Source organism: Acomys minous (assembly GCF_964271855.1).
Source record: "Acomys minous genome assembly, chromosome: 3".
NCBI lineage: Eukaryota > Metazoa > Chordata > Mammalia > Rodentia > Muridae > Acomys > Acomys minous.
Window position 1 is genome coordinate 56,595,225 of NC_140485.1, and position 12,786 is coordinate 56,608,010.

Consider the following 12,786-nt stretch of genomic DNA (forward strand, 5'->3'; position numbering starts at 1 on the left):
TGAACTCAACAGAAGGCTGAGGCAAGAAGATCCCAAGTTTGAGATCAGCCTAGGCTACACGGCAAGATCTTTCCTCAAAAACCTAAAAGACAAGACTGAGAATGTCAATCCATTGGTAGAATGCTTCCCTGCCTGACACTGGTAGCTCTTGGATTCAATCTCTAGTACCACATAAACCAAACACCCCGCTTCACACCTACAACCCTAGTACTTGGGAGGTGCCAGGTGAGGATCAGAAGCCCGAGGGTATCTCCGAGAAGGACAAGGAGAGGCTTGTCCGGGGCCAGGGGCGCAACGGATGACACGCCTGCCTACGGGTCAGAAGGAGAGACTCATCCGCCTGAGATGTTATCTCAAAAAAACAAAAGTAGGAACTAAAGAAATGGCTCAGCAGCTAAAAGCACTGGCTGCATACATTCTGTAACTCAAGCACCAGGGGATTTGATGCCCTCTTTTTGACCTCTGTGAGCACTAGACACACATGTGGTGCACATGAAGCCAAACCAGTCATATACATAAAATTAACAACAACAACAAAAATGTTTTACAAAGCCAAAAACTAGGAGGCTGGAGAGATGGCTCAGTAGTTAAGAGCACTGTCTGTTCTTCCAGAGGTCCTGAGTTCAATTCCTAGCAACCACATGGTGGCTCACAACCATATATAATGAAACCTGGTGCCCTCTTCTGGCAAGCAGGTGTACATGCAGATAGAGCACTCATAAACATAAATAAATAAAATATTTTTTTAAAAAATCACCACTAGCATATACCACAGAAACAATTTTAGTGAAAAAACACTGTTCATTACTTGGGCTTGGAGGCTCTTACCTATAAACTTTGCACTTAGGAGACTAAGGAAGGATTGCTGGGTGTGGTAATGTCTACCTTTATGAAAGCCTAGTAACCTGGGTTTAATCCCTAGGAGGAGAGATTCCACTCCAATAAGCTATCTTCTGATTTCTACACTTAAACTGCAGCAGGGCCTAAGAGGCACATGCCTTTAATAGCTTTGTCAATATGGAGAGTTCCAGGCCAGCCAGAGCTATACTGTAAAACTTTGTTTCAAAAACAATAAATAAATAAATAATAATAAAAAGGTGCAAAGTACTCTAGCTACTGCATAGCCTGCTGCCTTTTGTAATATATTTAATAAATCTGTGTTGGGTTTTTAAAAAGATTTTATTTATTTATTTTATGTGAGTGCTCTATCTGCATGTACAACTGCAGGCCAGAAGAGGGCACCAGATCCCATTTTAGATGGCTGTGAGCCACCGTGTGGTTGCCAGGAATTGAACTCAGGACTTCTGGAAGAACAGTGTTTTTAACCACTGAACCATCTCTCCGGACCCAATATGTCTGTTTTCTTCCAAAATTAATACAAAGAATAAAAAATGATGAGAAGGCATTATCTGTATTTAGTATCTTTCTACTTGTTTGATTTGTTTTGAGATAGAGTCTCTATGTAGGCAGGCTGGCCTCAAACTCACAGGGATGTGCCTTCTCTGCCTCCTATGTCCTGGGATTCAAGATGTGCACAACCACTGCTCACCCCTATTTTAGAATCCAAACACGTTTACCAATCTAGCCCCATGGTTTTTCCCTCTAGAAAACTATTCTGAAGAAATAATCTCCAAAAGGTTTCCTGAAATGAAATCTGGAGTGAGAGTCAGCAAGTGGGAGAAACGTGATGCATAACGACTCTCTGCCACCTAGCTACGAGAGCCATAGCCCAGCCACCAGCACACCGCTGAGAGAGCTGCCTTCTCCACTTAGTAAGCACTCAAAAGCCTGAACTCGGGTTTACAGACGTCCGCTGCCCTTAGGACTGCAACTCCATGTAAAATAAGTGTATCGGGCCCCTGCAACCCCAGCATGAGGAGGCCAAAGCAGGAACTGCTCAGTCCAGGTCCCCCTGAGCCACACAGTGAGGCCGTCTCAGACACAGACAAAAAAATGAAAATAAAATCAAGCACATCAGAAAGATTTTTTGTTTGTTTTTCGAGACAGGGTTTCTCTGTGTAGCCTTTGACTGTCCTGGACTCACTTTGTAGACCAGGCTGGCCTTGAACTCACAGATCCACCTGCCTCTGCCTCCCAAGTGCTGGGATTAAAGGTGTGCGCCACCACTGCCCAGCTCAGAAATATTTTTAAGGAGACAGAAGAGAAGGAGGGTGCAAAGATATGGAAAGCAACCTACTCAGTTAAGGGGCCACCATTCCTGGCAAGGCTACCAGCTGGGAAACAAGCAAGCAAGCTTACACTGTCAGCATCTTCCATCCAGGTATGTTTGCGGTCTTCCTCCTCAATCCCAATACCGATTACAGCACGCATGACTGCCTGGCACGTGGCCACGCTCCCTGCCCTGTCGCACTCCTCAGCATCCTGAAAGAGAAGCACAGAGGGTTTGAATGTTTCAGTCAGAGCCACAGAGGGAGTGCTATTCCTGAACGGTGATTAATAACACGCTAGCGTCTTGAGCAGCGTATCTGCAGCTGTCTATTCACGGATGCTCCTGTTCCCCCTGCATTTAAGTGCTCAATAAACACTGCACGACTGAAGGAGCCCACACTTACTCAGAAAGTACATTTTGGTTTTCGAGACAGGGTTTCTCTTGTCGTCCTGGCTGTCCTGGATTCTCTGTAGACCAGGCTGGCCTTGAACTCACAAGAGATTTGCCTGCCTCTGCCTCCCGAGTGCTGGGATTAAACGCGTGCACCACCACCGCCTGGCTCATACAGTAGATTTTAAGCAAGATCCTGCTGCACACAGGTTATTACACTAAAGAGTTTCTAAAGACTCTAGTTTTTAGATTCCTGGGTACCTGAAATTATTTTTACTTCAAAGTAAAAAGCCAGGTGTGGCACACACTTGTGGTCCTAGCTGGTTGTCAGACAGAAGCCTAATGAGCACAGTTCAAAGCTAGCCTGCAACACTAAGTCAGACCTGGTCTCAAAATTAATGACAAAAGGGCTGGAGGTTAAATAATGCTCCATCGAGCACCACTTACTTCCCTGAGTATTTGGGGCTCTGAGTTCAATTTCTAAATCTGTGGGAAATTCATTTGAAGGCACTTGTGGGAAGGTAAAGGCCCGTGTTATGAAAGCCTGGGAACTTGAATCCAATCCCTAAGAGGAGAGACTCAACACCAATGACTGTCTTCTGATTTCTACACTTATTAGCATGTGCATATTAAAATAAGGCTATGTCAGGAAGTAGTAGCACATGCCTGTAATCCCAGCACTCGAGGATGCAGAGGCAGGCAGCTCTCTGTGAGTTCGAGGCCAGCCTGGTCTACAAAGTGAGTCCAGGACAGCTAAGGCTACAGAGAGAAACCCTGTCTCGAAAAACCGAAACAACAACAACAACAAACAAAAAACAAAAACACTGATCAAAAAGACAAATGTTGTAAAGGATGAAGACATATAGTTTACAAGAAAACAAAATAAAATTTAAATATTTGAAAGGAAAACTCTAAGCTATTCTTGTCTATAAGATGCTAAACTGTTTTCAGTGCCATTTTAAGATCATCAGCAACAGGTGTGCTGATTCACTTGCTAAGTAAAGGAGGGCTCGGGTTTTACAAAGCTGAGGATGGCCAGCAATGATGGTGCACGCCTGTAATACCAGCACTTGGGAGGCAGAGGTAGGAGTTCAAGGCCAGCCTGGTCTACAAAGCAAGTTCCAGTTCCAGGACAGCTATAGGTATTTAAAAAAAAAAAACAACCCTGTTTTGAAAAACAAAAAACAAAACACCAAAGCTGAGGATGATAAACTGACCTCTACAGAAGAAGTCAAGTCAGCTACTTCCTCCATCAAAACAGTGTGTGTACCAGCAACACCAACTCAGGGAGCTCGTTTTACTATTATATTTCCATGTATGCAAAACTATTTATGTACCAGGATACTTTTGTAGCAAACGGAAAAGCTACTGTCCCGCCATCCACAGTGACATGTGCAGGGGCACACATACCAGTGGGACGGCCAGGGCACACTGCAGGCTCTGACCTAGGGACCGAGATAAGAGATGAGCAAGGAAGGACAGGAGCCTCTCCCCTCCTCCTCTCTGCCAGCTGCCGAGGTTCTAAGTGAAGACACCTGACGTGCTTGTTAGAAAGGGCAGCAGTGAGCAACATATCAATGGGGTGACCACCCCAAACTCAGACCCATAGGGCCTGTAATCCACAGTGAGGGCACAGGTATCTATTCTACAAGCAAGGAGATCCTGGGGACTCTAAGTGGGCATACTGAGACAAAGGAAAACTTAGAAGGTGCCTGGGGAAGGACAGGCAGCTTACTTAGAGGGGACCTGGACTGTGTGTGAAGGCAAACCCAACCTCTTGGTGCATGGGGCATAAAAGGAGTCAGCAATGACTCCTGAGGAATGAACTGGGTGCTGCCCGGAAGTTGGACTGAGGGACATGTCAGGTCTGCGGTTGTTCTGCAGTCACCAGGGAGTAGTGCCCTCACTGGCTGCAGGTATGCCCTCAGGGCTGTTAGAAGAGCCCATGGTTCCTGGCACCCAGTAACATTCCAATCGATGGGTATCCAAGAAGAGTCTAGGAAAATGACTAAGGACAAAATTGCCAGCATTTATTTAGAAAAGAAACCCAGGGGCTAAAGGGATGGTTAGTGGTAAAGAGCACTGGCTGCTCTTTCAGAGGACCCAGGTTCAATTCCCAGCATCATATAGTGGCTTTTGTGTGTGTGTGTGTGTATGCGTGTGTGTTTTCATGTTTTGTTTTTGAGATAAGATTTCTTTGTGTAGCCGTGGCTGTCCTGGAACTAGCTCCAGACTAGGCTGGCCTTGAACTCAGATATGCCTGCCTCTGCTGGATTAAAGGCATACACCACCACTGCCCGGCCACGTGATGGCTCTTAACTGTGGAATGCCAGTCCCAGGGGATCCAATGCCCATGTTAAACCAGGTGTGGTGGCGCACGCCTTTAATCCCAGCACTTGGGAGGCAGAGGCAGGTGTGGATCTCTGTGAGTTCGAGGCCAGCCTGGTCTACAAAGCGAGTCCAGGACAGCCAAGGCTACACAGAGAAACACACACACACACACACACACACACACACACACACACACACACACACACACAAAAGAGGCACATGTTACACATACATAGGTCATACATTCATATGCATAAATAATATAGTAAGAAAAAAAGAAAATCAGCAAAGTGGGTAGAAAAGAGCAGGAAAAAAAAAATCAAAGAGTGCTTGGGCGTTTAGGGAAGTGAGACCCCTGGCTTGAAGAGGCAGAGGTCCTGAGTGACATATCCAAGGGTTTGATAGTGGGATCTAACTCACCGGAGCTGGTTCTAAACAGTACAGTGAGAAAACGGAAGATAAGGGTTGAATGCCGTAACATACACAACTACTTAGAGATGGTCTGGCACATAGTAGGATCTCAAGGACAGTGACTACTACTCAAGATTCAGCATACCTGAATATCAAAATAACATAAAAATGACTCAATACAAAACTGATGTATGTTAGTCCCTTTATTACATTTTAGTATAAGGAAGTAGAAGACAGGCTGAAGAAAGCATAAAACAACACAATGTGAGCTCCTGCCAAATTTTTCTACATATTAGCAACAACCTCAATCTGCCTTTGTGACGGTGTCTTTAAGAAGGTAGACTAAGCCAAGGATGGGGGCGCACACTTTTAATTCCAGTACTCAAAAGCAGACAATAGGATTTCTGAGTTTGAAGCCAGCCCAGTCCACACAGCAGACAGGGGCACTGTAGATACACATCTCTCTGCTGGCTCTGACATCAGGACTTTCTGTGAGGCACTCAGAGTCTTAGAAGCTAGGAAACACTGGTACTGCTAGCCAGACCTTTTCTGCAAACATCCAAGTACCTGTTACACAACATAAGTATAAAAACTTGGCACTGTAGCAACATGAAGCAAAGACTACACAGGAAAATCAAGTACGTGGCATTCTAGAGCACTGTGGGAGGCAAGAGGCCCACGGGCATCGAGGCAGCAGATACCAAGAAGACACTCAACGGACAAGGAGACTAGGTTGGCAGCAGAGAGCTGCCTAGATACACACGGGACTAAGTATAAGGCGCACACCTTTAAACCCAGCATTCGGGAGGCAGGAGGATCTCTGTGAGTTCGAGGCCAGCCTGGTCTACAAAGTTAGTCCAGGACAGTGAAGGCTACACAGAGAAACCCTGTCTCAAAAAACCAAAACCAAAACAACAACATGCAGAAGAATGTATCACAGAAACAAGAGTCCCAGAAGAAGCCAATGAAAAGGAACAGCTAGAGTAAGCCTGTAAGCAACCAGCTAAGTCACACACCAGCCAGCCCAGAAACCCCCAGCTGTTACGAGCACCAGGTAAAACGCACAGAGGGATGTCACCCAGTGGGACCATCAGCAGAACACTAGTTGGGGCCCGAGGACTTGGCGGACTTGGCACCTTTAGGAAGGCAGAGGCCCATGACTCTCTGTGAATTTGAGGTCAGCTTGGTCTACATAGCAAGTTCCAGGACAGCCAGAGCTACACAGCAGAGAGACTCGGTTTCAAAACAAAACCAAAGAATATTGCTCAAGCCTTGCCTTTTCATGCAGAAAAGCAAAACCCAAAGGATCAAAGTGTATCCAGATGATTTGGCTGCATTCCAACAGTTAATGATAGCACCCAAAAAGGTAAAACTCACAGTGTAAGGCAATAACCAGGCATGCAAAGAAACGGGGAAAAAATCTATAAAAATTGACAAAGATGAGAAAACCAGCAGACAAAGCCATAAAGACTGGGAAGCAGGTCAGTAGCAGAGAGTTGCCCAGCACTGAATAAATGAATGAACAAATAAATAAATAATATGCCATATATTTAAATAAATAATAATATTTCATATGTTTATAAGTTGGAGACGGGGTTGGAGGGATGGCTAGAGGTTAAAAGGACCAGAGTCCAGGTCCTAGAACGTCCTGTAACTCCAAATCCAGGAGTTCTGATGCCCTCTTCTGAAAGCATTTATACATTTGTAAGCAGACACACACACACACACACACATAAATGAAAACAAAATTAAAATAAATTAATTTAGAGACATTAGGGAAAAAGACCAAAATTAAATTTTGAAAAATGAATACTAAGAAATCTGAGCTGAAAAATGTACTAGGTGAAATATATGGTCAGTTAGCTCAAAGTGAGGCTGAAGACAAAGCAATAGAAATTATCCAAAATGAAACATGGAAAAAACAAAACATGCAAAGTGTAGGGATGGAGAGATGGCTCAGTGGTTAAGAGCACACTGTCTGCTCTTCCAGAGGTCCTGAGTTCAATTCAATATAGATGGCTCACAACCATCTATAATGAGATCTGGTGCCCTCTTCTGGTGTGCAGGTTACATGTAGGCAGAATACTGTATATGTAATAAATAAATAAATCTTTTTTAAAAAACGCAAAGTGTAAGTGGGCTGGCTATCAGGGTTAAAGATGAGATCAGGAACCAAGAAAAGAAGTTTGCTAGCATACTGCTACCACTCAACATTCTGCTGGAGTTTCTACTCAGGCAATTAAACAAGAAATAATCAACAGGGCTGGAGAGATGGCTCAGAGGTTAAGAGCACTCACTGCCTGCTCTTCCAGAGGACCTGAGTTCAATTCCCAGCAACCACATGGTGGCTCACAGTCATCTACAATGTGATCTGGTATCTTCTGGCTTGTAGGCACATGTGAAGGCATAATACTGTATAAGTAATATATAAATAAATCTTAGAAAAAAAAACAAGTAATAAACAACTTGGAAGAAAGACAAAGCTATATTTGCAAATAACATGATTTTGTATGGAGAAAATTCTAAAAAATCAACTAAAATCTATTAGAATTAGTATAAGGTTAGCAAAAACACAACATTAAAAATACTCAACAATGTCAAAATAACAAAATTAATTCCACCTATAACCGCATAAAAATGGTAATAAAATAAGCTAAATTCTATGATACAGGTTTATACTTCTATTTCCTTGGGAAACTAAGGCAGGAGGATTGCCAACTTGAGGCACTTAGTAAGACTCTATCTCAAAATCAAAAATACAAAAAACAAAAACACCAAAACAAAACAAAACAAAATAAAAAAAATCAGCCCTAGTGCAATGGGGAACAACCGGGGGAAAAAAGAGTTGGGTGTGATGGCACAGGCCTTTAATTCTATCCAGCATGTGGGAGGCAGAGGCAGGTGCAATATAGTAAATTCCAGGCCATCTAGGGCAACATACAGTGAAGACAAGATGCTGTCTCTAAAAAAGAAAAAAAGAGAAGGAAAGGAAAGGAAGGGGGAGGGAGGGAAAATAAAGGACAAAGTGTGCGGTGGTGTGTACCTGTAAGTCCTACCAGTAGGCAGACAGACGCGGGCTGGGAGGGAATCAAGAGCTCAAGGTCAGACAGGATCCATTACAAGGTCTTTAAAATACAAAAGAGGGGGTAAGGGGAAATGGCTTAGCAAGTACAATGCTTGCTGAGCACGGAGAGCCTGAGTGTGGCCCCCAGCACCCACAGGAAAGGTGGGCACACAGCAAGCACTTGTAACGCAGGGGCTCCCGGCCAGCCGCTCTAGCTCAAGAGCAGCAGTGTGCTGATTTGAATGAGGAGGCCCCAAAGGCTCATAAGCAAATGCTTGGCCCCCAGTCAGCGGAACTGTTTGGGAAGGATTCAGAGGTGTGGCCTTGTTGGAGGAGGTGTGTCACTGGGGCAGCCTATGTCGTTCCCAGCTAGCCTGCTCTCTGCCTCAAGCTTGTGGGTCAGATGTAAGCTCTTAGCTCCACGGCGGCCTGCCTACGTGCTGCCATGCTCCCACCATGATGGTTATGGACGTATCCTCTGAAGCTAAGCCTCCACTAAAAGCTTTCTTCTGTAAGTTGCCTTGGTCATGGTACTTTGTCACAGCAGAAAAAAAGGAACTAAGACAAGAGAGCCTGAAAAAAAAATTCAATGTGGAGAGCAATAGAGGAAAATATTCTGTTATTCTCCACATGTGCCCACAAGGTGTGTGTATCCACACACATGCACATACCACATATTATAGTACTTGAAAAAGAAAAAGAATTAAAGTAAAGGATAGAGTTGTAGCTCAACGGCAGAATGTTTGAATAGTATACACAGGAACCTGGCTTGTCCCCAAACATAGAAAATAATGAATGAATACAGGCCTCACATTCCTAAAGAACCACAGAGGCCAATGGAACAGAACGGAGCGTTCACAAACACATCTTCAACATTCATCATCCACTGAGTCTCGGTAAGCATGCCAAGACCACTCAGTGGGGCAAGAACTAAAATCAGTGGTTAAGAGCATGTACTGCTTTCCAGAGGACCCAAGTGCAATTCCCAGGAACAGCATCAGGCCGCTTGACAGTGACCTACAACTGCAGGTTCAGGGGGCCCAATGTTTGGCTTCTGCGGGAGCCCGCAGTCACGTGCACATACCCACTGTAGTGGTTAAATGAGAACAGCCCCTGCGGGCTCATATATCTGACTACCTGGTCCCCAGCTGATGGCTGATTGGGAAGCACCAGGAGGCACGGTCTTCTGGAAAAGGTGTGTCACTAGAGGCAAGCCTGAGGTTTCAAAAGCCTCCTGTCCAATGTGCTCTCACTGTTTCCAGTTTGTAGAGCGGGATGTGAGCTCTCGCCCCCTTCTGTGTTGTGCCTACTTGCCTGCTACCACACTCTCACTGTGATGGACATGGGCTCCTATTCCCCCAGAACTGTAAGCGCCAATTAAACACTTCCTTCTCTAAGTTGTCTTGGTCATGGAATTAGCAATAAAAAAGAAACTAAAATACCCACACATACATACATGATAAAAATGCGAGTCAGGACAGCCAAGGATACATAGAGAAACCCTGCCTTGAAAAATGAACAAAGGTGGTGGTGGCCCACGCCTTTAATCCCAGCACTCGGGAGGCAGAGGATCACTATGAGCTTGAGGCCAGCCTGGTCTACAAAGTGAGTCTAGGACAGCCAAGGCTACACAGAGAAGCCCTGTCTTGGGAAACACACACACACACACACACACACACACACACACACACACACACACACAAACAAAACACCAAATACATTCAGAATTATAGATGCACCAAGATAGGAAAGATGTTTTCAAGGCTGCCAAATACAAATAGCCAAAACACTAAGAATGTAATATTTATATATATATAAATTTTTATATATGGATCTTCTTGCTATATATAGTTTATTGTATATATGTGTAATAATATAAATGTATATATAAAAAACTAAAAATGTTTAAAAAAACAGAAAAAGAAAACTGTTAGCAATGCCCTATATTATACTGTCATACCAAATATTATAAAAATATTAATGTAAAATAAATAATCACATATTTCACGAGGGAAAAAAATGATGAATTTCTATAGGTCAGGGAATGGAATACCAAGGTCATATGGTAGTTCTAACTTTTAAGTTTTAGAGAAATTTTGAAACAATTTTTAGGGTTTATTCATGTTTTATTTTTATTTTTTGTTTTGTTTTCTGAGGCAGGGTTTCTGTATTGCCCTTGCTGTCCTAGAACTCACTCTGTAGACCAGACTGACCTCGAACTCAGAGATCCACCTGCCTCTGCCTCCCGTGTGCTGGGATTAAAGGTGTGCGCCACCACTTGGGCTAGTTCTAAGACACTGGTGATCTACTTAAAGAGTTCATACCCACCCCACCCCTAAATGTATACATATTGAAGGATGAATATGCAACTTTATGAATGTTTTGAAAAATATTTGTCTATTTTGAACAAGTTTAACTATGTTTTATGCATAGGATAATATACTATATAAATTTTCTAAATTAATAAAGCATTTTTAGAGTTTTAATTAAAAAATTAACTTTATAGAATTTCCTATGCAGTGTAATACTGAAGATCCAACTCAGGGCCCTTACACATGACAGATAAACAATGTAAAATGAGCTATATAATAATATGTAAGTATAATATTAAGTATAATTTAATAAACTGTCAAAATAAAAACTGGTGCCATGGCTCAGTGGGTAAAGACGCATGCCACAAGCTGAGACATGAGCTCAGTCCTCAGGCCTCACATGGTGGAAGCAGAGGCCCAACTCCCGCAAGCCGTCCCCTGACTTTCACATGTGCACTGAGGGCACACGTTTCATTACAAGCCGTCCCCTGACTTTCACATGTGCACTGAGGGCACGCATTTCATTACAAGCCGTCCTCTGACTTTCACATGTGCACTGAGGGCACGCATTTCATTACAAGCCGTCCTCTGACTTTCACAGGTGCACTGAGGGCACGCATTTCATTACAAGCCGTCCTCTGACTTTCACAGGTGCACTGAGGCCACACATTTCATTACAAATAGATGTAATTTACAAAGAAACACTAATTTTAAAAGAATAGTAAAATACCTGTCTTTAACAGGAGAGGTGGTACCTGAACATACAGTAGATGAAAAATTTCCAGAGAAATCTAATGAAGGTCTAGGGAGACGGCACAGAAGGTCAGTGTGCTCACTGCACAAGAGTGAGGACCTGAGTTCAAATTCTCTTCAAGCAACCACATAAAACACTGAGCACGGCCAGGCATGACAGCTCACACCTTTAATCTCAGCACTCCAGAGGCAGAGGCAGGCAGATCTCTGACATACACACACACAGACACTGACACACACACACAGACACACACACAAATTCCAAGCTGAGGACTGGAGAGATGGCTCAACACTAAGCGCACTGGATGTTCCGGCAGAGGACCCAGGTTCAATTCCCAGCCCCCACATTGTCTGTGACTCTAGTTCCCAGGCATCTTACACCTTCACACAGATACATATATATATACAGGCAAAACACCAATGCACATGAAATGAAAATAAACTATTAAAAATAAAGCTGAACTGTAAAATTAAAAAAAATAAAAAAAGAATATACCACTGGGCACAGTGATGATGCACACCTTTAATCCCAGAATCAGTAGGCAGAAGCAGGCAGGAGGATCTCTGGGAGTTTAAGGCCAGCCTGGTCTACAGTGTAAGTTCCAGGACAGCCAGGGCTACAGAGGGCTACAAACTCTATGTTGAAAAAACAAACAAACAAACAAACAAACAAATAAGCAAATAAAAAAGAAACAATGTATCAAGGCATATCACTAAAATAAATGATGATGCTGGGCACATCTCTTTAATTCCAGCACTTGAGAGCAGAGGCAGGTAGAGCTATGAGTTTGAGTCTACACAGTGAGTTTCAGGCCAGCCAGGGCTGCATGAGACCGTGTCTCAACACACACAAGGCAAAGAAATAAACCTAACACTGATAATGATGAAGGGGGCTAGAAAGATGGCCCAGTGGTTAAGCACTGGCTGTTCTTGCAGAGTACCCAGGTTCAATTTCCAGCACCCACTTAGAAGCCCATAACCGGACATTAGGCATATATATGATGCACAGACAGTTAAGACAGATAAAATAAAAAAAATTAAAATAAAAAACAAAGCAAAATAAACAAACAACCCCAAACGAAAAACCAATTATGAAAAACAAAACAACTGCCAGAGGTTCAGTGGCACGTAGCTGCAGTCCCAGCACTTAGGAGGCTGAGGCAGTGAGACTGGGTGCTGTTCGAGGCCAGCCAGGGCTATACAGTAACACCCTTGCCAGATTTTTGTTTCTGTTTTCTGAGACAAGTTCTCACTATATAGCCCTGGCTGTCCTGGAACTTGCTTTGTAGAGATCCACCTGCCTCTGACTGCCAAGTGCCGGGATTAAAGTTGTACACCACCACTGCCCAGCCTGC

General features: G+C 43.7%; 1 protein-coding gene across 1 annotated transcript in view; it reads right to left on the reverse strand.

Annotated features, from left to right (window-relative positions):
- PRPF6 (pre-mRNA processing factor 6) overlaps positions 1-12,786 on the reverse strand; it is a 58,674-nt gene that overhangs the window by 15,664 nt on the left and 30,224 nt on the right. The window contains exon 12 of the mRNA XM_084774833.1: positions 2,260-2,382. Within this exon, the coding sequence (XP_084630959.1) occupies positions 2,260-2,382 (123 nt within the window). The remainder of the gene's footprint in view (positions 1-2,259; positions 2,383-12,786) is intronic.